This window comes from Polychytrium aggregatum (genome assembly GCF_025602895.1).
Source record: "Polychytrium aggregatum strain JEL109 chromosome Unknown BJ171scaffold_30, whole genome shotgun sequence".
Lineage (NCBI taxonomy): Eukaryota > Fungi > Chytridiomycota > Chytridiomycetes > Polychytriales > Polychytrium > Polychytrium aggregatum.
Genome location: NW_026516232.1, coordinates 465,345 through 491,246, shown reverse-complemented (window position 1 = coordinate 491,246; position 25,902 = coordinate 465,345). Strand labels below are relative to the sequence as shown.

The following is a 25,902-nucleotide window of genomic DNA, read 5'->3' as shown; positions in this document are numbered from 1 at the left end:
CAACTGGGCCGGACACTGTGCTGGTGCTGCCTGCGCTGTCGATAGCGACTGCGGTGTTCTTTTCGATGGCACCGATCTCGTTTGCAACAACGGCCAGTGCGGCAAGTCGCCCGCCAACAAACCTCCCTACGACTACCCCACTCCCGACGACAAGCCCTCCATCAAGCGATGCAAGGCCAAGTCTCCCAACGTGGGCCCCAAGCCCACCAAGCCTTAGGCCGGGAATTGACACTCTGAAATCGAGCGGCTGAGTAGTAATGAATAGTTTGATATGGGCCTTGTGGAGCAAAGGAAGCTTAATTGATAGCACACCCAAGACGAAACGGGATACCCTGTTTCTGAGCGCGGATGATGGCTTGTTTCTGGATTATGAATACACACACATCCACCGCGACCATGTGGAGCGTGCAAGCGACAGGTATTGTGGTTGCCTTTGGGAGTGTCTCGTGGCAGCATGAGAGGGAAGAGGTGTATGTCCAGCCCACAGTCCCGGCCCACAGTCCCGGCCCACAGTCCCAGCCCACAGTCCCAGCATCTCCTCGTACTTGAGCACCACCAGACTCAGGCTGAGCCGCTGTACCGAAGACAGTATACGTGGTGAACACTCAGGGTCACCTTTGCCTTGTATTGTTCTGAACGAGTTGCGTCGCATGTTCTGAACGAAACGGAACACTGTGTCTCTGAGTACTCTCCACATCAACCATCGTGCCAACCGAGTCTCCATAAGTTCGATGTGTGCTCCATCCCCTCCCATGCTTGCACGAGGTACTCCCAAAGGCAACAGGAATGTCGGCCGCTTCCGCACTCCCTTTAATCATGGTATATGGGCCTGTGTTCACATTCAGACACAGTCATGATCTTGGCTCGGAAATGGATATCCCGCTTCGCTCGGGCGGCCTGTTCGCTTTGGCGCATCGACTTTCCCGCCCAAGCTCGATGCCGCCATTTCCGCGCATTCAACTGGGCGCCATTGTCGTTCCCGGCCTCGCGCCATCGTCAAAAGGGCGAAAGATCGAAGGACTGTCTGAATTTGCGCTCGCCCACCTTGAGTCAAGCCTCTCGATATCGCTGCTCCTGCCATCGGCCCCACCGACATCGCCTCCTGCCTCTCCGTACATCACTCGGACACTCGCTTGTCCCTATCCCACACCCACATCACCAACCATACTATCAACAACAACCCACTCCAGCGCCATGCTCCAGGATTCGTCAGCCAAAACAATCGCCGCTCTCTTTGGGCTCCTGGTGCTTACATGGGACTCCCATGCCGTGCCCTTGGAATCACCTCCGAGCTCGACTGCCACCAGCAGCATCAAAACCTCAGCTGTCTCAGCCGGCCTCGCCTCGACGAGCTCCTCGACCGCTCCTGCGCCGATAACCCTGACCAATCCGGTTCCCATGCAGACGGCGGCCCTGACGGTCAATCTGGTCAAGCGAGGAACAACCGCGGCAGCGTATCCCCCTGCCTCTACTCAAGCGCCAACAACCCTGTCAACTCGACTCTGCTCCGAGGCTCTGGCCACCAAGGAGTGGAAACTGATCCAGCGCATCTTTGTTCTCACATATCCCAACTCTACGGCAGTGCCCGTGTTTTCGTACAACACCTTCTATCCCATCAAATGGGCATTCCAGGCTCCCGAGAACCTGAACACAAGCTCGCCACGTCTGGCCCGAATCAACCGTGTGATGGCGCATTCGATCGACACCCCGGGTGCATCCGATATCTTCGCTAGAACTGTGCCGGCCGTCCCGCTGACTCTGGGATCACTGCAGTTTTATCCGTCCGGCTCGGTAAACGCGCTCACCCCACTGGACGCAACTACCGCCCTGAGCGGACATTACTGCTGGCGCCTTAACGTCGACATCGACGGCCTCACCGAGACCGCCGGGTTCGACGGCAAGGGTTGCGATATTGACTCAAATCCCTGGCTACTCCAGTAGGAGCCAGTAGAGGGCGAGGGCAATATCGCTTTCGTGGCTTGTGGAATATGTTGCTGTGACGATGGCAAAGATAACCGCAATGCTCGCAAAATGAAACGAGAGGCACCCTGTGCTCATCGCTGGCTTTGAACGGAATACAGCCTCGTTTACCATCCACACTGTCCACCCGCCACACCATCGATATCAGCGCCACAGTGCTGCGATTTCTGAGGAGACACCCCTTGATGGATGGTCTCGTGGCCCAAACAGGGCCCATGGGTTGTGCCTGCTGACCGGGCATGGGACTGCGCCCAAAGCACCACCCGCCATACAAATGGCCATCGTCCTCCATCACCCGAGCCCATCGCCTCCCGAACCCACCTGCCCTCTTCAAACCCACCTGCCCAACGCTCGCCTCCGCCATGAGCTGCCCGAATCCCCAAGAGTTCTGGATGCCCCTCGATCCTTCGCCCGAGACCAGTGTCAACTGGCGATACAAGGAACTCGACCCCATCACGGCCATCGAGCGCCAGTACCTCGGAGTGATGAATGCCATCCTCGACAAGCCGCAGTGGTGGGCAAAGCTCAAAGATCCAGAGATCCAGCAAAAGTGGCGGCAAGAGTCCGGCCTCGGCGAGGCGGCCTTCGGGTTGCTCCTCCAGGAGCTTGCCTGCTATGCGCGAGACTTTATCCAATCCAAGGAGTGGCCCAACGTCTCGCCCATCCCTGCCCACGGCGTCTACATTTCGGATCTCTCGATCAGTCCAGAGCTGCGCCAGCGGCTCCTCGAGCATGCCGCACCTCTGGAGCAGGAAGCCCTGGTCGAGGGCCGCTGGCATCCCGGCTCCAAGGGCATTGTGCTGGATCTGGTCCATCCGTCGCCCCACTGCCTTACCTTTGGCAAGTCCCGCTTCTCCAAAAACCCGCAGGCCCTGACCGGCACCGAGACCATTCACTGGCAAGGCACACCCGACACTCGCCGAGACATCTCGGCCAAGTATCAGTGGCTGCCCGCCGAGTTTGAGATCGATGCCGACGGCCACGTCTCCATCGCGTCCTACATCAACAACCTCCATCCCGAGCTCCACAAGGCTCTCTATGGCGATATCGAGCGCATCTTTGAGGCCATGCTGCCCATGTTCGAGCTCACGGTTGACTCTCTCAACTCGTCGCCTCGCAACCGCATCGACGTCGACTATGGTAAGCTGTTTGACCACGACCTCTACGACTGGCGCCGCCACATGTGGAAGGAGCATCGCCAGCAGCTCCGCAAAGCGCAAGCCGTTGAGGCCGCTCGTGTCGGCGACGACGGCCAGCCCACCACCGATCATGGCCACAGCAACGATGACGATGGCGAAGATGGCGATGAGAAGTGGGACTGGATGTACGCCCTCGAAGACACTCGCGAGCTCCACGTTCCCCAGCTGCCCGAGAAGTTTGAGCCCGACGTTCCCAGTCCCGCCAGATTCCGCGCCCGATCCGTGCAGGCCATCGTCAAGTTGGCCACGATCCACCTCACGCCCGAGAATCCGCGCTATGACGGCGGCAGCTGGCACATGGAGGGAATGGAGAACGAGGCCATCGCCGCCACAGGCATCTACTACTACGACATGGAGAACATCACCGACTCTGTCCTGCGCTTCCGCCACGCGTTCGATTCCATGGCCTTTGAGTACGACCAGGGCGACCACCGCGGCATTCTCGAGGTCTTTGACGTCGAAAACGACACCGAGGCCTTGATGGAGCAGGGCCAGCTCACGGCTTTGCCTGGTCGATGCGCCACGTTCCCAAACTTCCTGCACCACCAGGTGCAGCCATTTGAGCTTGCCGACAAGACCAAGCCAGGCTTCCGCAAGGTCCTGTGCTTCTTCCTCATCCACCCCCGGAACCACATCATCTCCACCCGGCAGGTTCCTCCCCAGCAGCGATCGTGGCTCCGCCATGCGCTCTACAGACTACTCCGCCCAAGACTGCCCGAGCTGTGTATCGATCGCATCCAGTACTACCTCGACTGCGATATGTCGATGCAGGATGCCTATGCCCACAGCGAGAAGGTCATGGACGAGCGCAAGGCAGCCAACAGGGACCGCGACTATGAATACGTTTCACTTTGCGAGCACTAGACCGACAGCCGGCAGCGTCTGTTGGCTTGAAGGTGTCCTGGAGCCCGAAATATCAGCAATAACCATATGTATACTGTCATTAGTCAAAGGGGAAGTGTGACGCACCTGTTTCTGTTTCTGCTGCTTCAATGTGCAGTACTGAGCTTAGGAATATAACATGTTCAGAAAAAAATGTGCTGTCCATTTTTCTCGCATCGGATGCTTGAAATCTGCTTATTGTCTGCTGGACTCGGTAGGCAGGCAGGCCATGGGATTGTTTCCTGTCTTGGTTGGCAGTCGATTGTTTATGGTTGGTTTAGGAAGCAACTTTTTGAATGCATCCGGTCAATCTCCCGCATTGCAACATCAATACCAGCTGGTCATCACCGCATGAGCAGTACGGGCATTCGACCCGCTGTGCAGGCATTCGACCCTCTGTACAGCTCCGGACAAGGTGTGGCTTTCTCGATATCAGGATACTCGACCTTCTCAGGTCACGATGGACGATGGACGATGGACGATGGACGATGGACGATGGACGATGGACGTGTGCTCATGACCAGAAAAAAAGCAACGCTGACTCAGTCAGGGTGTCCCGTTTCTTGAGTGCGGAATAAACGACCCAATCACAATTCTTGCAGAGCTGCTGATGGTTACTCCCCTGGATGTCTCGGCTAAATTGAGCCCATTCCTTCAACGAGGCACATACAATTGATAGTGAAGCGCATATCGCTGTCCACACCCACACCCACAGCCAGACCCACACCCACACCCACAGCCAGACACCGAGTCTACAGATGTAGTGCAGTGTATTGTATGCCCCACCATACAGCCAGGAATAACTCCCAATGATTTATTGACCGAAAGAATCCAGACTCGTGGCGCTTAAGCAGAAGCAGAGTTGCGCATGGAAGAGAGACGTCTCTTCAGGTGAGCCTCGTGGCGCTTCTCCTTCTTCTCCTTGATGCGCTGAGCGAGGATCTTGGCGTAGTCAGCAGCCTGCTCCTTAACGGCCTCAGCCTGTCTCTTCTTGGCAGCAACGCGGCTGCGCTTGCGCTGGAGGGTGACGGGGGTGACAAGACGCTGGATCTTGGGGGCCTTGGAGGTGGCGGGCTTGCCCTCCTTCTTGGAAGGAACCTCACGGCGGATGACGTACTTGCGGACATCGTCGTCCTTGGTGAGGTTCTGGAAGCCCATGACGAATGATCTGCGTTAGTATGGGCACGAAGGACGATCCCACCGGCATATCACGCATATAAAAAAGCCAACAAAGCCCGAAAAACAATCCAGATTCTCATGGCCACTACAGAGCTTGGCAGCCTAGTCAATCGATACGCACAAACATCTTGCGGATCTTGGAGGCACGCTTGGGGCCAAGGCGCTTGGGGACCTGCTTGTCGGTGAGGCCGGGGATATCGTTCTCACCCTGCTTGACGACGATGAGGGAGAGGGCGGACATGTCGGGACCCACAATGCAGCCACGGACGGACTTTCTCTTGCGCTCGCCAGTGCGGCGGGGGCGGTAGCAAGAGTGGCCCTTGGCGAGCAGGAGGCGGACACGGTGGTTGACGAGGACACCCTGCTTCATGGGGAAGCCCTGCTTGTCGTTGCCACCGGCGATCTTCATGACGTATCCCTTGAACTCATCTCCGAGAGCATCAACGGCGACATCGGTGGAGATGCGCTTGTCGTAGAAGATACGGCTAGTTACGGCACAAGTGAAACCGAATGAGCAGGTCAGTTATATGCTCGATGGTGCCGAAACAGCCCGAAAGTGTGTGGACGCCGATTTCGTCGCTGTTGAATCCCTGAGATGCTCCAGGAACGCCGTCAGATTCACCCAGTGCCATCCGAGCCAGGAGACAACTTACAGGCGACGCTCATCGTCGATTTCGACCATCTTCTGGGCGCCAGTGGCGGGGTAGGCAATGTTCAACTGCACAAAGCGGATGAGGGTGGGGCAGGGTGAAAAGGATGATCGAAGCACCGTGTCAACGAGAGGATAGAATCGGCAAAGGCAGAGTAAGGGATGTCTGTCCAGATCAAGACTTGGGTGGATCGGATAGCGGTCACGCCACAGCGCAATTCAGAAGATCCGGAGGTTGAATCGGACAGCAGGCGAGGCCTGATCGATGGTGGATCCAGAGACACAATGTCGAGCAAAGTGGACAAGTTCATTTGTCGGAGAAACCCATACATCTTGCATTGAGAGCACCGCTGATGATCGACTCGAGCATTTTCCATGCAGTCATGCAGCCAGTATCCGGTATGGTCGCGGATCCGCTTCACTGCCGCTTCAACTACTCGTCCAGACATGCAGGGTTGTTCCGCTGATTTTGATTTCCAAAAACTCGATAATCGATTCTCCGATATGGCTGTGCGAGGACCGAAAACCCGGGCGAGCGACCGGCCAGGAATTGGGATATATCGCCGCTCAAGCGTTGAGGCAGATGAACGGGCGGATGGGCGGATGGATGGATGGATGGATGGATGGATAGATGGATGGATAGATGGATGGATGGATGGATGGATGGATGGATGGATGGATGGATGGATGGATGGAGATGATATTCACCTTCATGTTGCTGGGAGTTACGCTGAAGCCGTTGCTTGGAGATTTAGGCCTAGTAGCGGAAAAGGAAGACTAAACCCAATGCGCAATCGCCACGCTTTGAAACGGGACGCGCTGGGCCGCGAGCCACCACCCAGCGAGCGACCGACGCCGAGACGGGTGTGGCGCAGAGTCACGTGCATAGCAGCGCACCTGGACGCCGTGACAGGGCCAAAACGAGGGCGGAAGGATGGCGAGAATGGGGACAGACACAGCATAGGAGGCGATGGAAGGACGATGGGGGCGAAGAAGGACAGGGAATAATAATGTGAGTGAATATATCAATCGTATTCATTATGATAAACAGCGCATATTGACAGATCGACATTGGAGAGAAACACGCTGGTGGATGAAGATGCCAAGCTCGTGTGGGTCGGATGAAGATGGAATAGAGAATGGAAAAGCAAAATGGTGCATTCAACAACTACAAGTTGGTCGTGCGAAACTCACTCGGACCAGGAAGTACGGACGATATACAGAAGCCCGGCAAGTATTGGGCAAAGCCAATGCAAATGTAGAAACAGGGGGAGTACTCTGAGATGGCAAGTGAGACAAACGTGGGAAAGGGGAGAAGATATCCAAAAATAAGTATAGCGCAACAGCTTTTGGGAGTATTCGCCTTTACAATAGGGATCCTGTGTGAATTATCCAATATATCTGATGAAAATGCAATCAAAGGAAAAATAGTGGTGTGGATACCGATAATGAATAACATTGATGGATGGATGGATGGATGATAATGGAGAGAAGAGAGGAGATGATAGGTTCATAGAACGAGTACAACGAGCACTGTATACGAGGCAGGGGAGGCGTGGAGGTGTGAAAAGAAAAATATGAGATTTGAATTCTGAAAAAGTTCATATACCGTATTTGAAGCCAATTTGCTACGGACCGATGGTGTAGTGGTTAGCATGCCAGCCTTCCAAGCTTGCGTCCCGGGTTCGAATCCCGGTCGGTTCATTTTACTTTTGGTTTTGGCGACACCGAGGCGAGGGTTCGAATCCCACTCTCGTCACTGTTTTTGATGCTCGTCGCTCGATGCCTCCTGTTTGCCATGAGTTTGCCATGGGTTTCCCATCTGTCGACTTTTTTTTCCTGCTCCTTGGACTTTGCCAGCCACCGCCATAGCGACTCTGCAAGTGACTCTGCAAGTGACTCTGCAAGTGACTCTCTGAGCCCCCGCAGCGTCGTCGTCCGAGCCATCGCCCGAAACTTGGATCCATGTGTGCAGCCACGATCCGCGCGAGCACATTGCCAACACCGCCCTCCCCCCCAGACCAGACCGTGCGACAGAGGCGGGAGCGGAATGGGGTGCAGTAGGATGCAGCGAGCAAGCAGAGAGTAGGCGCAATGGGATGCAGTAGGGTGCAGCGAGACGCAGTGAGAATGAGAGTCAAAGTGAATAATGGACGGAGAAAAGACAGAGACGGGGGCCAGGCGAAGTGGGCAGCAAAAATGCTCCGCACAGGGATCGAACCTGTGACCTTGGCGTTATTAGCACCACGCTCTAACCAACTGAGCTAGCGGAGCCAAACAATGGTTTCGTCCGGGATCGAACCGGAGACCTTGAGTGTGTTAGACTCACGTGATAACCAACTACACCACGAAACCTCGTGACTATTCGCTTCACCCGCTCGCCCCATGTCCCAACCCGCCCAGTTTCCATCATCGAATCTTCGGCACTTGGCCCCGCCACCGGCCACGCCACTGGCCCTGCCCAGAATGCCTTGCTCGCCACAGGCGCGACCCAAGATGTCTCGCTTGCCACCTTCTCAGGCACTTTGCGGGGCTGGCCGCACCGATGCCGGTGGTATCGGCTGCTCAAGCCCGAAGAGTGTTTCTCTGGCGGGTTGGGGTTCCCTCCCATGGGATCGAGAGTCGCGGTGACGGCTGCGGTGACGGCTGCAGCGACGGCTGCAGCGACGGCTGTAGAATGTCCTGGCTGGCAAGGCCAGCAACCAATGCCATCGCTCAGTTCCATCGCTCGGTACCATTGCTCAGCGACAACCCAGTGTCAATCCAGTGCCAGGGCCAGTCAGAGACACCAAGGCAAAAGCCTTATATATGCACCCGCTATGGACTCCACTGACTCCATTGACCCCATCGACCCCATTGACTCCATTGACCCCATCGACCCCATCGACCCCATTGACTCCACCACGAAATGTGACCCCGAGGCCCTCACCTGTTTCCGCTTGCTGCCAGTGCCAAGCTCTGCTATCACACCCGGCCAAGCTCTGTCACCACTCCGAGCCAAGCTCCTCTGTTACCACACCCAGCCAAGCTCCTCTGTTACCACACCCAACCAAGCCATACCAAGCCATACCAAGCCATGCCAAGCCATACCAAGCCAGGCCGCCCGCTGAAAGATCACGCTCCTTTCGCCGCGGATGCACAACTATCCCAGGGGCCATGTGGGCATGGACTGATCCTGGACTCGATCTGAGCGTGATTTGCACTGGATATGGACGGAGTCTGCACTGGATATGGACTGAGCCTGGACTTTATTGTTTCTTCCACGAATCTCTCAGAGCTCACAACATCACATACCAGGTCAGTATATTTTGCCATATTTTACTATTTTCCCGAGCATCATCACCTCCCTGTTGGAGTATTTCGCTTATTCAATCATTCATTTGATGACTATTTCAAATGATGTGGCACTGTATCACTTTGTTTATGGTGTGAATGCAAGTCAATCGTTTGGGACCAGAACTATACCCTCCCGATACTGTGCATTCTCATCAAATTCACGATGTGAACCCCAAATTGCTGTCTCGATTGCGTGACAACGCTGCAGTGAGATTTGCGACGGCCAGCTGGGTGGCCTATCGCCGTTCTCATTACCTCGTGTTTGATCGAAGGACCCATGGGTTTGTATCAGTCAGATGGAAAATATCTCTTCTCTCCTCTGTGGTGTCACATACCGGTTCAAAACCCCCTCCTCCACTCTTCTACAACGCTCTTGATATCAGGTGGGTATCGCATTGTTCATGAGGCCGCTTCAGGAGTGTGGCTCCTCAGTCAGTTTCCTGATCATGCTGCCATCGTATTGAGTTATTGTACCAGTTTCCACAGCTACATAACAATGTTCCACTTCTGTGACTCCATATTCCACCGCATCCAATATTCATACTATATTGGAAACCTGGGTTATTGATTGTTTTTTCGTTATTAATCGATAATCTGCCTCCTCCAGTTTGTGGCACGCCCACTCGGTATCAGATATGGAAGGCTCAGGATCACGGCCACTTGCCAAGTCGCCTGAGGTTGCCTAAGGACATATGGAGGCCCTGTTCTGCAAACTTCGTCCACCAGTAGACGGCCCTATCGGTACCTTGCGCGGCGCCTTCACCACCGTTGTAAATAACACCAAGCAAATATTGTCCGTTTCGATCACCCTGTTCGGCCGATTTACCATTACAGTTGGCTGCCTAAGCAATATCCCTAGTAACACCGCGGCTCCAATGATAGCAGTAATTATTAACCACCTATTACCCATACGAGTTTCCTTCGCGAGCAGATTCACTGAGCCACTCGAATGCCTTCGATTCATTATTTCAAGTTCCACGGCCGTCATTGAAGCATATTCTTATCCAGAGCTTGCCGTCGCTGTGTCTCCCGTCATTGAGCTGCTCAAAGTCTTCTGCTCCCTTCTCTTGGCCCGCTACAGTTCCGAACACATGGACGAGACACACAGCCATTAGCTTCTTGCGCGGCTAGTCTTCCCTGATAGGCAGCCTCGGAATACAATTTGATGACGGTGGCGAAGTCCTGGGCAGCACTTTCGCCGCTCGCATAGCATAGACCGAGGACCACATCAGGTTTGAGCGAGCCCTCCATCGGCAAGCCTATGACACAGTTTGGCGGGTGTTGCGTGATCTTGGTCGACGTCACGACCGTTGGGATAGCAATCTGCACGACGAATTTGTGCTCTCGGATGGATTGCATGGGTTGCTGCTTTCGGGTGGCCAACGATCCGTTGTAGTGTGGTTTGACACTGCGGTTCGGTGGCCGGCTGTTTCCCGTCGACGTCGATTCGGAGTATCCCTAATAGGAGAATGAAGGGGATGCAAGGCGGCAATCGAGAGGAGATACAAATCCTGGTCGAGCGAGTGCCAAGCCACACCCGCCTCAGGACATCATAGAGGCTCATGAATCTATTGGGGGAAGTTTGATCATAATCGCCGTGGATGTGAGACGAGGATGGCATTCGTTCAAATCATCAACCAATTTAAAAATCCCCGTGTAGTGTCATGGGATTTCCCTGGGTGAGATCACTGTGGGACCAACATCTCCCGACCAAGTTGTTTGCGCTCGCGTCGAGATGGCGAAAGATCCATACAGGGTCCTGCGATGATCTCGGTTGGCTGGCGGGCCAATGGGATCTCACGGGATATTGGACGAGCCCGAGGAACTGACTCTGTTCGGCACGGCTCTGCTGGAAAGAACCCTGCTCCCAGCCAAGAATTGTCTGAAATGCCAACCAGGGACGGACCAAGTTGATCTGTCGCAAATAACGATCCATTGAGCTGTTGATACCGACCATACAGCGCTTTGTCGCTTTGGGGACAGATTGGATCAGATGTTAGCCATCCCTGAGCCATTCAAATCGAGACCCGAGGACATGCTGAGAGGAGCACATATGCGGTCTCGAATCACGAGCGGTCCGATTCCGCTGGTCCAGCCAGAGAGATTGTCCGAAGTTGATTATCAAGGGCGTCAGCAAGAAGCCGCAGCGTCCAGTAACATGCGAGCGTCTCAGGTATGCCATATTGGTTTGGAGACATTCATGGAAGGCGTTGTCATTCGGCCACCTGGGTGTCCGATGGGCTTCGCGCCGTTCAACCGGCGGATACTGCAGGCCAGGACGGCCATGGTGATGTGGAAGCATAGTGTTGGTGAGGTATGGATATGCGGAAGCATGGCAACTTGGAAGCATGAACTATCAGTGAGACTGCCGAGGATGTTGAAGTCCGAGTCCGTAGGGGGGTAACTCTTGATGATCACGAAGATACCCATGGTCCAAGTCACATCCATCAACATGGGGAGGTTGTTGGGAGTGGGCTATGTCCGTGTGGGGTCGGGTCAGGGTGGGCCGGGTTGGATGGTAGATTAGCGATTTCCTGTCCAGGCTCAGTCCATATCCAGTGCAGACTCCGTCCATATCCAGTGCAAATCACGCTCAGATCGAGTCCAGGATCAGTCCATGCCCACATGGCCCCTGGGATAGTTGTGCATCCGCGGCGAAAGGAGCGTGATCTTTCAGCGGGCGGCCTGGCTTGGTATGGCTTGGCATGGCTTGGTATGGCTTGGTATGGCTTGGTTGGGTGTGGTAACAGAGGAGCTTGGCTGGGTGTGGTAACAGAGGAGCTTGGCTCGGAGTGGTGACAGAGCTTGGCCGGGTGTGATAGCAGAGCTTGGCACTGGCAGCAAGCGGAAACAGGTGAGGGCCTCGGGGTCACATTTCGTGGTGGAGTCAATGGGGTCGATGGGGTCGATGGGGTCAATGGAGTCAATGGAGTCGATGGAGTCAATGGAGTCAGTGGAGTCCATAGCGGGTGCATATATAAGGCTTTTGCCTTGGTGTCTCTGACGGGCCCTGGCACTGGATTGACACTGGGTTGTCGCTGAGCAATGGTACCGAGCGATGGAACTGAGCGATGGCATTGGTTGCTGGCCTTGCCAGCCAGGACATTCTACAGCCGTCGCTGCAGCCGTCGCTGCAGCCGTCACCGCAGCCGTCGCTGCAGCCGTCACCGCAGCCGTCACCGCGACTCTCGATCCCATGGGAGGGAACTCCAGCCCGCCAGAGAAACACTCTTCGGGCTTGAGCAGCCGATACCACCGGCATCGGTGCGGCCAGCCCCGCAAAGTGCCTGAGAAGGTGGCAAGCGAGACATCTTGGGTCGCGCCTGTGGCGAGCAAGGCATTCTGGGCAGGGCCAGTGGCGTGGCCGGTGGCGGGGCCAAGTGCCGAAGATTCGATGATGGAAACTGGGCGGGTTGGGACATGGGGCGAGCGGGTGAAGCGAATAGTCACGAGGTTTCGTGGTGTAGTTGGTTATCACGTGAGTCTAACACACTCAAGGTCTCCGGTTCGATCCCGGACGAAACCATTGTTTGGCTCCGCTAGCTCAGTTGGTTAGAGCGTGGTGCTAATAACGCCAAGGTCACAGGTTCGATCCCTGTGCGGAGCATTTTTGCTGCCCACTTCGCCTGGCCCCCGTCTCTGTCTTTTCTCCGTCCATTATTCACTTTGACTCTCATTCTCACTGCGTCTCACTGCGTCTCGCTGCACCCTACTGCATCCCATTGCGCCTACTCTCTGCTTGCTCGCTGCATCCTACTGCACCCCATTCCGCTCCCGCCTCTGTCGCACGGTCTGGTCTGGGGGGGAGGGCGGTGTTGGCAATGTGCTCGCACGGATCGTGGCTGCACACATGGATCCAAGTTTCGGGCGATGGCTCGGACGACGACGCTGCGGGGGCTCAGAGAGTCACTTGCAGAGTCACTTGCAGAGCCACTTGCAGAGTCGCTATGGCGGTGGCTGGCAAAGTCCAAGGAGGAGGGAAAAAAAATCGACAGATGGGAAACCCATGGCAAACTCATGGCAAACAGGAGGCATCGAGCGACGAGCATCAAAAACAGTGACGAGAGTGGGATTCGAACCCACGCCTCCGGAGAGATCACGGCCTTAACGTGACGCCTTAGACCAACTCGGCCATCTCGCCTTGTCTGCTCTTATCGCATCATCATATCTGACCACACATTCCTACCCTGCTAGCCATTCACTCCCTTCCGCACCCACCCCGCCGCCGCCAACACCTCACCCAGCCGCTGAACTCGCTGCCAACACTCACCCAACCACTCAATTCCCTGTCCCCCATCACCTATCGCCCATCGCCGCATCCCGATGCTGCAATCTTAGCAGGTCCTCTTCTCTCTGTGACATGTCCGACCGTGCATCTTCCCTGCCACCATGCCTCAAGGCTTTGCTGTACTTGATGATGATTCGTGGCCCAGGGAGGTCCAGGGAGGCCCAGGGAGGTCCAGGGAGGCCCAGGGAGGCCCAGGGAGGCCCAGGGTGGCCCAGGGTGGCCCCCGGCGGCCTTTCACGCAAATCTCCGAATCTCTCCCCAGGGAAATGAAAAGGAGAGCCTCGGGTTCTCATCGCGTTAGCTGGGAGATGGGACGCACCAGAAGTTCAAAAATGGATTCAAATACACCATCATTGATTCCCTTTCTCATGACTAGTGATCACCATGAATAATAAATTCTTGGCACGCATTCACACCTCACACCTCACACCCCACACCTCACACCTCACACCTCACACCTCACATACTTGCGAGAGCGCAGAGGATACACCTGTTGTGTGCGCACAGCACCGTGACAGAGAGCATGTTGGCGGATCGATGTTGTGTGGATGGAGGCACGGCTTTCGATGGACGCGAGGTTTCGGGTGGTGGCAGGGTGGTGGCAGGGTGGTGGCAGGGTGGTGGCAGGGTGGTGGCAGGGTGGTGGCAGGGTGGTGGCAGGGTGAATAGTGGCCGAGAACTACGGACGCTCGGTGAGGGACGATTTCATTTGGTTGGTTGATTCCCGGATTTGACGGGCACAGTCGTATCGGCGAATAAAGGCTCTGTTCAGCTTCGTGCAAGCGGTGCGGAACTGAAGTAGCGGCTCGCCACCTGACAGGACCTTTACGGTCAACCGGACAGAGGCGTCCGGAATAGAAAGGAGATAGCCAGCGATTTGGACAAGGCCGACAAGGCTGACAAGGCTAACAAAGCAGGTCCTCGATCACCACTTCGGCCGGCTCTTGAGCTTCGGGGACTCTGGGCTGGAGGCTCTGTGCTGGGCGGCCGCGTGGCCATTGCCTGTGCGTTTCTTGGACAGGAGTTGCTCAGTCAGTTCGGTTCAGTTCGGTTCAGTTCGGTACAGTTAGTTCCGTCTGATATGGGCCCTTGGAGGATCTGGAGGGTTGAGTGGCGCTGCTGTTGGTGCTCGTGGGGGTTTGGGAGACGAATGTTGGGTCGAGAGGCGTGGTTGTTGATGGAATTGGGTTCGGGTTGGATTGGGATAGTTTATAGTGGTAGCCGGCGGAAACAGCATCAACCAAGTGGTGGCAAATCACGGGGAATTAGCTCAGATGGTAGAGCGCTCGCTTAGCATGCGAGAGGCACGGGGATCGATACCCCGATTCTCCAATTATTTCGCCCGGCTAGCTCAATCGGTAGAGCGTGAGACTCTTAATCTCAAGGTTGTGGGTTCGACCCCCACGTTGGGCGTTCTTGTTTTCCCTTTTTTCCTCTGCCTCCCTTCCCCTTCTCGCCGTCCTGCCTCGGTACTCGCTCTGCGTTCGCTCCGTTCGCCCCGGAGTTGCCGTCCCTGCGTGGCCATCTTCCCCGAGTTTCTGCATATTTCCTTCCTCTCCAGATGTAATCTTTCTTTCCTTTTATCCTCCGTTTATTCCTTCTTTCTTTCCTTTTTGCCTTTTTTCTTCTGCGCTCACATCTGTGGCAGCACACTGGCCATCAAGGCTCGCGGTCCATAGTATCTCTCTCGCCTTTCGAGACAGACTGTCCACCCGCATCAACTCCCGTTCTGTGGATATTGTGGGTTTGCCCTTGTTTGTGGTTGTGGTTGTCGTTGTGGTTGTGGTTGTGGTTGTGGTTGTGGTTGTGGTTGTGGTTGTGGTTGTGGTTGTGGTTGTGGTTGTCGTTGTCGTAGTCGTTGTCGTTGTCGTTGTCGGTAGTTGGTAGTTGGTAGTTGGTGTTTGACGAGGGAGGTGCTCATGCCAACATCGCCACCAAGCGCGAGGGAAAACATAAAAATAAAAGTATATGGAAAACAATGACAACGGAACGAGCACCGAGGTTGTTACTGCCTGGGGGCGGACTGAACGAACACGGGAAGCAAAAGGGCAAGGAGGGGGCCACAGGGCCACAGGGCCAAGGGGAAACAAAACAGCACAAAAAATTTTGCCGCCTCCCGGGATCGAACCGGGTGCCTTAAGATCTTCAGTCTTACGCTCTCCCAGATGAGCTAAGGCGGCATTGTGGATGGGCTTCTCCGGGAATCGAACCCGGGACCACTCGCACCCTAAGCGAGTATGCTACCACTGTACCAAGAAGCCACACAGTCGTTGCTGTGACCGAGAATCACTCGCAACCCACCGACGCCGGCAGGACTCGAACCTGCGCAGGCGAAGCCTACTTGATTTCTAGTCAAGCTCCATAACCACTCGGACACGGCGTCGTTGTTTCGTGAGTATTTGGTAGTCATACACGAATCCAAATCGACGTCGCGCAACTCGCCTCTCCCGCTGCATGCAATCACCACCCGCAATCGCCACCCGCAATCGCCAGCAATCGCCACCCGCAATCGCCACCCACAACCCTCCCGTCAAACTCAATCCGTCCTCTTACAAGTTGCTCCATATATCTCTTGTGTTACAGCTATCAATCTGTCCTCGGCTGTCGCTTCGCCGCCCTCTTTCGCTGCTCTCGCTGTTTCATAGGCTGGCCATGCTGTGCGGACTTGTCGATGGCTTGTCCGGCCAGATATCGATTTGGCGTTGCTCCTCGTCCGAAATTCTGCCAACCAGCGCCGTCGCATTTAAAATGCATGCGTGTGTTCATGTCAGCGACAGCCCTCTGGCGAGGATCAAATGATTTCGAAGGCACTGGAGCATGCCATCGCCGATCATTCCATCCGGAGCCACCCAATGCCCTGGCATCATGGCCATGTTCTGCCTTTTCTTGGATGGGCCGTGTCGGACACCCGTTTTGGGCTGGTTCATGATCGGGATCCAGCCCCGAATACGCCTGGCCACGGCCGCTGTTCGGTCGACCGCTCAGCACATCATCTTCGCCGGCAGTGTTCGCAGCCACCTGCCAGGCTGTCCCGCGCTGGCCAACAACGACCCGGTGCCCGTTGCAGATGCACGGCTCTCCAGTCTGCCGCAGCAACGCTGTTATAAATCGCATCCCGCCCGACCACCGGACTCACGGCCTGCGCTCCTTCACATCCCCTCCCCACCACCACCGCTGCACTTCCATCGCCTCTATTCTTGCCTGGTTCTTGCATCATTTCTCGCCAGCCCCCCTTTGTATTCTTCCTCCAGGACTTGCCTCTGAATCGCAGCTATCCGCTGCCTGTTCTGCTCGCTTGATCACTCCCGCTTCGACTCTGTCATTTCTTGTATCCGCAACTGGCGATTTGCGGAGGCGACTGGCCAGCTATTGCGCCCTCCACCCTCCAGACCTTCCATCGCCAAACCCCCCTCGTCCTCGTCCACCCGCCACTGCTTTCCCTCCTTTGGCTGAGTTCCCGCTCTTTCCTCTCTCCCTCTCTGCTGGTTGTCCCCCATCCGTCGGCTTTCTCGCCATTGAAAGCCCGCCAGTAGATCCCTCCCTCCAACGAGGTCAGCACCTTCTTTCTTCGCGCCCTCGCCTCCATCCCGCGGCGTTCGTTGCCCGCCTCGCTGCCAAGAGCCGGTCTTTCCAGCCACCAAGCCTCTCTCTGCCGATCGCTTCCAGGATTGGTCTTGCTGGACCAGCTCCTCCCATCTGTGGCCCGGTATAGCTCGGCTGGATCCTGCCTCCTTGAGCCTCCACCTCAGCTTATTGTCGTCTCGCCCATACTACCCCGTCCTTCTACAATCCCGAATATTTGACCGCTGGCCCTCTTTTGTTCATTTGTGTTTTACCGATGCCAAAGCTGCTGAGCTGCCACACTCTATTTCGACGACTGCCGTAATCGCTGTCTGCCACTTGCATCGCTACGATCGCTCACCTCCAGCGGATTTTCACTCCTAAGCATCCCATCCCATCCCATCCCATCCCATCCCATCCCATCCCATCCCATCCAATCCCATAACCGTCGCAGACGCTCCCTCTCTTCACTTTCCCTTCGCAGCCTCGTGTACCCATGTCTCGTCTAAATCACACCCTTCGTGTCGACACTCAACGACCAGCCCTGTGTCGCTCCTACAACAGCCTCCAGTCACTGCGACCCATTGACTCTCCGCCACCGCAAGATGATCCATTTTCATCTAGACTCTCGCCGTCGTCAACTTTGGCCGACTCCAGCTTTCTCTCGTGCTCGTCCTCCTCAGCTTCGTCCGCACTGCATCCCGCCCCGTCGGCCTCGTTCAGCCCGCCATCCCCTCCAAGCCATCTCCGACCAACCTCCGACGGGAACCTTCGCGACGACGGCTTGTTGCATCCCGACATTCCAAGCATCCCCGCCTTACGCCCCCACACCGATCATGATCTGGCTTGCTCATCCTGTGAGCACGGCCATTTTTTGGTACTTGGATACACCGCGACGCTCTCGGCCCAGCGTCCTCTTGGCAGTATCGATCCTGGCAAGGTCCTTCTCAGAGCCGGCGGCTCCGAGATCTATGTATGCTCTGAAAAGACAACTCCTTCAGGCTATGAGCCGGCCCGTGGCGCCCGACCCCAGCCCTCAGGCCCTCAAGATGCATCCGAGGCCATCTCCTCGACACCCGACAAGGCTCATGATCGCTTAGGTTTGAGTCCCGATGCCATCGACAGGGTTTCCTCTGCGCCCCATGCCACGACCCATGCTCAGAATTCTTCGCAGCTCGCACCTAGTCTGGATGCCACTGGGCTCTGTCGACCGAATCGTCAGCCCGTTGCATATTCGTTTATGCGCTACCAGCTTGAATTCAACCACAAGGACAGATGGCTTCCCAAGCTGCTTAATCGTCTCCGTCATCACTGGCCTTCACTGCACTCTCTGCCGTCCTCCCAGACAATCGCCCGTCGACCCCCCAAGGGTGACGCCGATGCCGACGGTGATGGCGACGACGACTGCGTGGTTCTCGCCGAGGGAACCGAGCTCCGCCAATACGGCCGGGCCCGGGACCCCCGACGCAGTATGGCTGCATTCTCTCGGATCAGCATCGACATTTTGCCATCAGTGCACACCCACGGCAAGAAAGGCCGCCACGCCGACGAACTTGTAGAGGCACCCCACGGCCGTATGTTCAAGAGTAAGTTAAAGGGTATTCGATGCAGTGCTCTGGGTGATTGGCACGAATCCGAGCAGCCGGGCCGATGAGCGCCGACTTCAGGGCTTTGGTGGCAGTCATCAACGGCGATTTACTTTGAGATGCGTCCCATCCAAGCATCCTCTCCTTTTCCTGGTACCTTTTGGCTCCATACCCCGGATCAATGTTCCCCCTCTGTCTTCCCGTCTTGCCATGGATGCTTCAGGGATCTCGATCTCTATTATGCCGTGCTTCTGTTCACACTCGACCCCCCCCCCAGCTAACTTCGAGCCAAGGCTTGGTGCCCGACCGTGTTCATCTCCTCTGACCACTATCTCTCGACACTTCCCTCGAGTAGAGCCCTTCACTGTTTCTTCCAAGCACGATGAGCACCATCCCGACCGTTTGTCCTCGCGGAAACATATCTTGCGCCCTCTATCTAGGATTGCTTCTCCGTCCCATCAAGCCAACAAAGGGGCCAGAGACACAGACACACAACCCTCATTGACTTATCCACCGGAGACCTCGGCACCGCCTGCCTACCGAGCCAACTGGATCGCCATCAAGTCAACATCGTCCAACCGGGTCTATGTTGAATGCCTGCATCCCTCCCAGGATGGTTTCCTGGCACCCCCCAAGCATCGATCAAATGACACGGAGCCGAGCCCGCTGTTGCCCCCCCAGTCACACTGGGATTTGTGGCAATTCGGCTCGGAGCCGGGCCCTGGAATTGATTTTGTTATCCCTGGTGCATGTAAGCTTGAGTGACATGGGAACATGTGTGACCTGTGCGATGCTCGGTAGTATCCATGCGTCGACAGATTGTATGTGGGTGGCAACCACTTGCTCAAATATCTGGCATGTGCGATATGGGGATGTGCTCTACATCTTCGTCTTGGTGATCGATGGGCCGATATCTTTGTATTCAACCAGTCGAATCTGGATTCTGATCACTCCACTTTGCCCCTCCCAGTCGTTGTTGTTCGGGGTCGAGGTATCCAATCCGTGCAGTCGGCTGGCCATCCCTTGCCTTTTCATATCCTGACCCGGCGTGGTACGCCTGGAAGGGAGGCCCGTCTATTCTCGGGCTGTTTTGATTCAGGAGGCCGCCTCTATTTGGGCTCCAAATCCGAGCGCTGGGCTGTCTCAGGGCGTTCCAATCCATCACACTCGACCAAAGGGCATCCAAATCTCTCTGGGCGGCTCGCTGGCAATGAATCCCGTGATCCTCACGAAAACGAGCATACTGGCTCCTCGGATGCATCCGGAGACGGCGACGATGTGATCGGAATGGATGGATTTGCTGAAGTCCCATGCTATCACTTCAAGCCCAATCCACAAAGCTGCTGCGATCCCCCATCGAGCCAGAGCGTCCCGGTCCGACGTTCATTCTACACGCCTGCTGAGTCTCACGATCCCCAGCTACCACCTGGAAAGTGGTACAAGATATCGGTCAAGGGCAGTGCCTACGAGATTCGATCGCCAATCGATGGCGATGTCCTGCCGAATGCGACTCTGCGTCGTTCTCGTGTCCGACCCTCAAGGGCTTTGAGCCGTTTGTTCTCTTATCCGTCGCGAAGCAGCATTCTCTCACTCTCGCCAACAAATTCGGGGGAGATCGATCTGGAGTACACTCCCGGACATCCCCGCGCAGACATCGCTGAGACCGAGCCGCCGACCGCAGTTGGATCAGCCAGCCTCTCTAGTCATCTCGATTTCGCAGAAACCGACGAGCCCACAGGATATGCCCCTCCTAACCATGACGATTCTATTTATCGAATCCCTCGGTACCAAAGCCCCAACCTGGATCACGCCCAGGAGCAGCATGCAAGCCCATTGCAGGGCGATGATTCCGAGCCGCTCAATTATTTGGAGAACAATCCCTACATTGCCAGCGAAGAATCGCCGGACGGCAATCTACTTACGGACGGAAGCATTATCATCTGTGGTAGCCTGTCTCTGCTCTGGAGGTGCCCCGGCGGACACTGCTCACCAGCCGATCATAAGTACCGAACAGCCGACGCTGGGGGATATAGAAATACAGTCACTGGACGGCACACGAACGAACACGGTTGCTCTGAAGAGTCTCGGTCTTGTTCCGACCCTCCCTCAACTCTCGGCCGATCGACATTTGATCCACCTGGTGTAACCCAGCAGCATGGTTCTTCTCCAAATCACTCTCCAGACCCTGGCTTTGACACCTCGTCAAAATCCATGCACGACGCTGCGAATCCTCTCCAACCGGGTTTCGCCAGATATTTTCCGATTCCGATATCGCATTTTTACCCGCCTGCCGCATCACTCGACTCGCTTGAGGGATCCAAGCCGCAGCCATGGCCGACTCTGCGTAATGTACCGTCCTCTGCACCATCCGGAACCTCGTTTTCTAGTGGGTCCGAAGATAAACTTGACATGACCGCAAGGCTCCATGGCTGGCATGAAAAGTACACCTGCCCGGTGACTCTCGATGACATCAACGTCGAGCATCTTGATCGGTCCGTTTATAACCTCGACATGTACGATGCCGACAATGCCGAAAGCAAGCTCCTTCTCCGATGGTCTCGCCGCTTTGCTCGTGAAAACGTCTTCTCGAATCTGCGAACCAGATCTAGCCGCTTGTTACGCCTTTCTCCCCGCTCCAACGAAACGCTTCAAGTCTCGGACAAAGCGGACCCCACCGAGTCTTCCCGTACACCGATACAGCAGCATGATGCAACCCGTGGAATATATGGTGACTCTGCAGACGTCGAGCAGTACGATCACCGCGACTCGCCGGTCCCTTTTGATGGTCCGGCCGCTGGTCACGCACCGGATACTCAATCTCCTCGTGGTCAACTGTCAAGCAGACGCTCCAAGCGCGATATGCGATGGATCCGAGATATGGTCTGCAGCTCTCGTTTCGATGACGAGGCTGCCGGCGAAAGGCTCAAGTTGGGCAGACCGTGGGTGTTCATTAGCTGCGGGTAAGTTCTGTGTGACCAATTCCTCCATCAATCGCTGTAGAAATTTCCACGATGCACCCCCCCCCACATACACCGTGGCCGAGAGAGGACGCTGCTTAGCTCTAGGGATGCATCTGGGTTGCCCCTGTCGGATTCGCAATCGAGCTGGCCGACATGGTGTAGAATTGCCTCTCTGACTCAAAACTTTGTCGCTCTTACTACCTCAGGCACATCGTCTCGTACTTTTATGACAAGCTTGATGTTTTACCCACGGCATGTGTGGTTTGTCGGCGCGATTCGGACCTGCTTCCGCTCACCAGTCGCATCTGCCCTGAAATTACGACCAATGACTGGACCCATTGCCTAAATCCTTGCGGACACCTTTTGGATCAGCGCGCTGCAGAATATTGGGGCAAGCAGGTCTTATTCCCCATATGGAGCCAAAGGTTAGTAGATCCGCCTACATAGTCGAGTGTTGGTCGATTGGACAGTGTTCATTGAGTAATGCTGCATCGCGGGGCCGTGCTCTATAGCGGCTGTGTTTGTCGTCCGTGCTGCACGTGTGAATATCGGTGTGCAGAGCGTGTGAGTGTATGCATGGCTTGCACATTTGTGTCTGAGAGCATCCCCGTGTTGCTCACGATCTGTACCCGCTCTTGCATTTTCTCCAGACCAAACAAGAGTGAGTCCTTGCGTTGGGCCCACAAATGTCCTTTTTGTCAGGTTGAGATCCGTGATGTTGTCAAGATTTATGGGCAGAAGGATGACCTTTAACGGGCGACTGTCGGAGTGATACTGTTAGAGATGAGAGCGCGTGTCCTCAAAAACCGCGGGAATAATGTTTACAGTTTCATTCATCATTCGTTTGCGTGACTGGCATTGTTTGTCCTTGATTGCCTCCCACTACCACCCTACTTCACCCAACATATTTGCATCTCATCCGTCATTCGGCTATTAGCTTTCCGCAGCTGCTCTGTGTGGGATGCTCCTGTAATGAACATTATATTCTTAATGATCCCCGTTGGTTTCATGGACGAGCATTGTAGGCAAGGGAACACCACTACCACCATCACAGGAGTTCTTTGATCTGAGCAGTGAATCAGTTCGTGTGCGATTCCGGGTGATGGTACGATCCCGCAGCCAAACCCATCTATTCTGTTGTTCTGGTGCATGTTAGTATCGGTGGAGGACAGCAGCACGGTGAGTGTTGTAAAAGCAGAGCGAGTTGGATCAATGTGTGTGAAAGAAGAGGACACGAAGCGAGGAAGAGGAGACTGGACATGCAAAGGGAAGAGAGGGAGAGGCGAGGATGGAAAGTGGTCGGGAGGGAGACCAGGCAAAATGAAATGAGTTGACTACAGTCGGTCATTGGATGGCGAATCAGAGCCGTCTTCATCGTCGTCGTCGCTGTCATCGTCGCTGCTCGAGACTTCTCCTTTGCAATTCTGGAACTTGATGTTCAAATTCGCCACTGCTCAATTCATTGACCCACGTTCCAGCGTCCGTCGCGGTACCGCCGTGAGTGAGTCCCAACGATATAGAGTCAATCCCAGTCGGCGAATACAAAAGTCAAGCCAAAACAAGTTAATGTTAGAACGAGTAGAGATTGCACACTATAGAATCGAGGATAATGTGGCGCGCATCGTCTTGTATCCGCCATGGCTACAGTAGCTTTGCTTCAACGATCTAGATCGGCGTCTCCGGCGCATCATCATATTCGTTCCCTCATGCCAGCACAAGTGCATATCTCGTACCCAACATGGCATGATGGTCATTCGGGTCTATTGGGGTTTCTTTTCTCGTACTCCGAACAGTATCATTAGCCCTGGTTGTGTGGGGTGGTGAGTGGTGAGTGGTGAGTGGCTGCGGGTCCAACTCTGATCATCGTGCCATCGGCTCGATTGCGCCATTTGATCCGCCAGACAGACGTGTCGCACCGATTACATCCACTTACAAATCATGGCCAGTCTTTTTCAGCTTTACTGTTTTGATCTCCTTCATCAGCTGATCGACAATCATTCGCTGCTGGGACGGAGCATTGTTGGGACTTTTCTTCAATAGCCCCGAGGGGCCGCCCGAGAGATCCGACGGACTCTTGGCCGATAGATCTGATAAGGATCGCGATGCCGAGGAGAACAAAGGAGCAACTGGTGGTGGTGGAGGTGGTGGTGGTGGAGGAGGAGGTGGGGGTGGTGGCAGCGTGCCCGAGCCCATGCCAAAGCCCAATCCCGGGGATAGACTAAGGCCACTGGTAACCCGGCTGAGGGGTCGATACTGAAGTGACATGAGCTGTTCTAGGTTTGCGAGCTGCTTCATACTGTACTCGATCCGTTCTTCCAGTGACATGGACTCAACCTCGATCTCGGCGTTGGGCTGAACCTGGAGCTTTTCCTGGAACTCGGCCAATCGCTTTTCAAGTTCCTGGAGCCGCAAGATGGGATCGGTATGAGCCTGCGCCGAGCTGGAGGTCGGTGATGGCGGTGTTATTGACGGAGGTGGTATCGATGGTGGGGAGGCCGATGTGGACTTGGGCAACAGCTCTGTCCGGTCCATTCCCACTGTGAGCACCAAGGCAGGTGATTGCGCGACAGCAGCGGTATCGTTCCCAACCGAAATCGGGAAAGAGCATCCGTCGCCGGGATTTGATGGCGTTTTCAGGATGGGCAATTTTTGATAGGGTTTTGGTGATCCAGTAATGTCGCATATTAATTCGACGTCCACGAACGACGGCGGCAGGTTGTGAAATCGAAGGTGTTGATGGATACCGAGACAAAAAGAGGGACAAATCACGACCGTGAGCACGCAGTCGAAAGCGACTGGCCATGACTTGAATGCTACCATCTCTCGCTTTTTCGGAGCCTTATTTCGACTGTGGGTGGCGATGATGAGATAGACGTGCAACTTACGGTGGCTTCTCTGTGCAGATAGTGTTGTGGCGAGCAGATTAGCATTGGAGGCTTTTGAGATACCACTCGTTGAGTGACGAATCGGTGTCCTCTTGAGAGTTCTATGATGCACTTTTCGCGCCGGAGAGGGTGTCGTTTTCTTATGCAAGCCACTGTAGATATCCGAAAACTGAATGCGTCCGCCACATCAAACCGAGATGGTCAGCAGAGCGATTCAAGGGCAAGAGTTAGTGCGATGGACAGGGCAAAGGCAGAGACTGCGTGGCCCATTTTGAGACCAAGGAAGGGTGCTTCACTTGATGGACCAAGTCGAGCGTTAGATCCCCTGATACTTTGGGTCGCTGCCGCTCATGCGCAACAGTATCTATGGAGGCACCAAAATCGGATCGTTGTCGCCAAAGGGCCGAGAATATGCGCTATCATAACCGCCACATAATCGAGTCGTTGGAAACCTCTCTCTATCTCTCTCTCCATCAATATGCCCAGAGGCAATTTGAACAGTTACCTGGTCAGCAACGGACATGAAAGCTGATCCAAGGCGCGACAGAAGTGACGATGGTGCCAGGGTTTGTGCTGTTGAGGACGACGACGACGACGATAACGATGACGATGATCGAGGTGGCCTGTTTTCGACCTGTGATGGCGACGTTGTTGGTCGAGGAGACTGGTAGGGCTTTGGCGATGCACGAGCCAAACTCGAGTGAGTCCTCCCGACCGTGTGCGGCGACCGGAGAGGTGTAGGCGAATCGTTCGAGCTGTTTTGCCGATGGCGGTGGCGATTTGGGGTACCTTCGGACATGGTTGAGCAACTGAGGCAAAAGCGGGGCGGGTATGGAGTACAGTGGACGATACGAGGGAAGGAATGCCGGGACAGCAACTTGTGGGTGTGAATTTGTCAGTTGGCGAATGAAGGATCTGTCAAACTTGAGTCGGCCAGCGAGAAAGATGGGAGTAGGCAGGGAGGAACGTGCGGACTCTGGTTGAGGACCGACGAGGCTTGCGCTATTTGAGAGGCCAAAGGGGTCGGAAGCGAAGCGGCAACGGTACGGACGGAACGAGGCCCTGGATCGCACTTGAGCGCAACACGCGAGGGGAAGCAGGTTGTTGTTGTTAGCCGAGCACTCCAAGGCGTGGCGACAGGCTTATTCGGGCGAGGCAAGTGTCGGACGGGATGGTGCCAATATCGGTATTTTTCGTCGTGCTCTGAGATCGGTTGGAAAACGATTGCCGATGTAATCGAGTGGAACGGCAGGGCGTCGGCAGACAGCCCAGCCACGAGCCGATCGAGTCGACCCAAACGATGCTGGGACGCTGGGCCGGATATGCAGACGATGCGGTCCTATGACCGAAATTGAGCCCGATGAGAAACAGGTCCTGAAGGTTATTAGATTTTCCTA

At 55.4% G+C, this 25,902-nt stretch overlaps 7 protein-coding genes and 11 non-coding genes across 18 annotated transcripts; 7 read left to right on the top strand and 11 right to left on the bottom strand.

The window, feature by feature from the left end:
• Positions 1–2,281: 2,281 nt before the first annotated feature.
• BJ171DRAFT_513780 (uncharacterized protein) lies at positions 2,282–4,215 on the top strand. The gene has a single exon (XM_053111790.1). It carries the CDS (start codon positions 2,343–2,345, stop codon positions 4,041–4,043), a length of 1,701 nt encoding a protein of 566 aa, XP_052964693.1. The 5' UTR covers positions 2,282–2,342; the 3' UTR covers positions 4,044–4,215.
• Positions 4,216–4,814: 599 nt separating this feature from the next.
• BJ171DRAFT_513777 (ribosomal protein S6e-domain-containing protein) lies at positions 4,815–6,651 on the bottom strand. The gene is made up of 4 exons (XM_053111789.1): positions 6,598–6,651; positions 5,894–5,958; positions 5,362–5,725; positions 4,815–5,207 (listed from the first exon to the last, which is right to left on the bottom strand). Exons 1-4 carry the CDS (start codon positions 6,601–6,603, stop codon positions 4,908–4,910), a joined length of 735 nt encoding a protein of 244 aa, XP_052964692.1. The 5' UTR covers positions 6,604–6,651; the 3' UTR covers positions 4,815–4,907.
• An 870-nt stretch (positions 6,652–7,521) lies between these two features.
• On the top strand, positions 7,522–7,593 carry BJ171DRAFT_t188. The gene has a single exon. It is a non-coding gene; the product is annotated as a tRNA-Gly (tRNA).
• A 496-nt stretch (positions 7,594–8,089) lies between these two features.
• Positions 8,090–8,163, bottom strand: BJ171DRAFT_t187. Its single transcript has one exon. It is a non-coding gene; the product is annotated as a tRNA-Ile (tRNA).
• Positions 8,164–8,170: 7 nt separating this feature from the next.
• On the bottom strand, positions 8,171–8,244 carry BJ171DRAFT_t186. The gene has a single exon. It is a non-coding gene; the product is annotated as a tRNA-Val (tRNA).
• A 1,631-nt stretch (positions 8,245–9,875) lies between these two features.
• BJ171DRAFT_426321 (uncharacterized protein) lies at positions 9,876–10,046 on the bottom strand (the record flags this gene model as incomplete). Its single annotated transcript, XM_053107760.1, has 1 exon — positions 9,876–10,046. A coding segment is annotated over one exon (171 nt), but the record flags the coding sequence as incomplete, so codon positions are not given.
• A 147-nt stretch (positions 10,047–10,193) lies between these two features.
• Positions 10,194–10,584, bottom strand: BJ171DRAFT_476609 (uncharacterized protein; the record flags this gene model as incomplete). The annotated part of the gene is made up of 2 exons (XM_053108837.1): positions 10,194–10,300; positions 10,332–10,584. The coding sequence occupies 2 exons, from the start codon at positions 10,582–10,584 to the stop codon at positions 10,194–10,196; spliced, it is 360 nt and encodes a 119-aa protein (XP_052964690.1).
• A 1,327-nt stretch (positions 10,585–11,911) lies between these two features.
• BJ171DRAFT_569607 (uncharacterized protein) lies at positions 11,912–12,752 on the bottom strand (the record flags this gene model as incomplete). The annotated part of the gene is made up of 4 exons (XM_053113578.1): positions 11,912–11,958; positions 11,985–12,369; positions 12,394–12,629; positions 12,719–12,752. Coding segments are annotated over 4 exons (702 nt in total), but the record flags the coding sequence as incomplete, so codon positions are not given.
• Positions 12,678–12,751, top strand: BJ171DRAFT_t189. Its single transcript has one exon. It is a non-coding gene; the product is annotated as a tRNA-Val (tRNA).
• Positions 12,753–12,758: 6 nt separating the features above from the next.
• Positions 12,759–12,832, top strand: BJ171DRAFT_t190. Its single transcript has one exon. It is a non-coding gene; the product is annotated as a tRNA-Ile (tRNA).
• A 451-nt stretch (positions 12,833–13,283) lies between these two features.
• BJ171DRAFT_t185 lies at positions 13,284–13,366 on the bottom strand. The gene has a single exon. It is a non-coding gene; the product is annotated as a tRNA-Leu (tRNA).
• A 1,406-nt stretch (positions 13,367–14,772) lies between these two features.
• BJ171DRAFT_t191 lies at positions 14,773–14,845 on the top strand. The gene has a single exon. It is a non-coding gene; the product is annotated as a tRNA-Ala (tRNA).
• An 8-nt stretch (positions 14,846–14,853) lies between these two features.
• On the top strand, positions 14,854–14,926 carry BJ171DRAFT_t192. Its single transcript has one exon. It is a non-coding gene; the product is annotated as a tRNA-Lys (tRNA).
• A 694-nt stretch (positions 14,927–15,620) lies between these two features.
• BJ171DRAFT_t184 lies at positions 15,621–15,693 on the bottom strand. Its single transcript has one exon. It is a non-coding gene; the product is annotated as a tRNA-Phe (tRNA).
• A 9-nt stretch (positions 15,694–15,702) lies between these two features.
• BJ171DRAFT_t183 lies at positions 15,703–15,774 on the bottom strand. The gene has a single exon. It is a non-coding gene; the product is annotated as a tRNA-Pro (tRNA).
• Positions 15,775–15,814: 40 nt separating this feature from the next.
• BJ171DRAFT_t182 lies at positions 15,815–15,896 on the bottom strand. The gene has a single exon. It is a non-coding gene; the product is annotated as a tRNA-Ser (tRNA).
• A 1,502-nt stretch (positions 15,897–17,398) lies between these two features.
• Positions 17,399–22,561, top strand: BJ171DRAFT_178671 (uncharacterized protein). Its single transcript, XM_053106049.1, has 5 exons — positions 17,399–18,660; positions 19,016–19,411; positions 19,631–21,620; positions 21,827–22,045; positions 22,271–22,561. Exons 1-5 carry the CDS (start codon positions 17,571–17,573, stop codon positions 22,371–22,373), a joined length of 3,798 nt encoding a protein of 1,265 aa, XP_052964688.1. The 5' UTR covers positions 17,399–17,570; the 3' UTR covers positions 22,374–22,561.
• Positions 22,562–22,862: 301 nt separating this feature from the next.
• On the bottom strand, positions 22,863–25,604 carry BJ171DRAFT_178675 (uncharacterized protein). The gene is made up of 5 exons (XM_053106050.1): positions 25,011–25,604; positions 24,506–24,674; positions 23,554–24,157; positions 23,354–23,424; positions 22,863–23,073 (listed from the first exon to the last, which is right to left on the bottom strand). Exons 1-5 carry the CDS (start codon positions 25,302–25,304, stop codon positions 22,955–22,957), a joined length of 1,257 nt encoding a protein of 418 aa, XP_052964687.1. The 5' UTR covers positions 25,305–25,604; the 3' UTR covers positions 22,863–22,954.
• Positions 25,605–25,902: the final 298 nt, after the last annotated feature.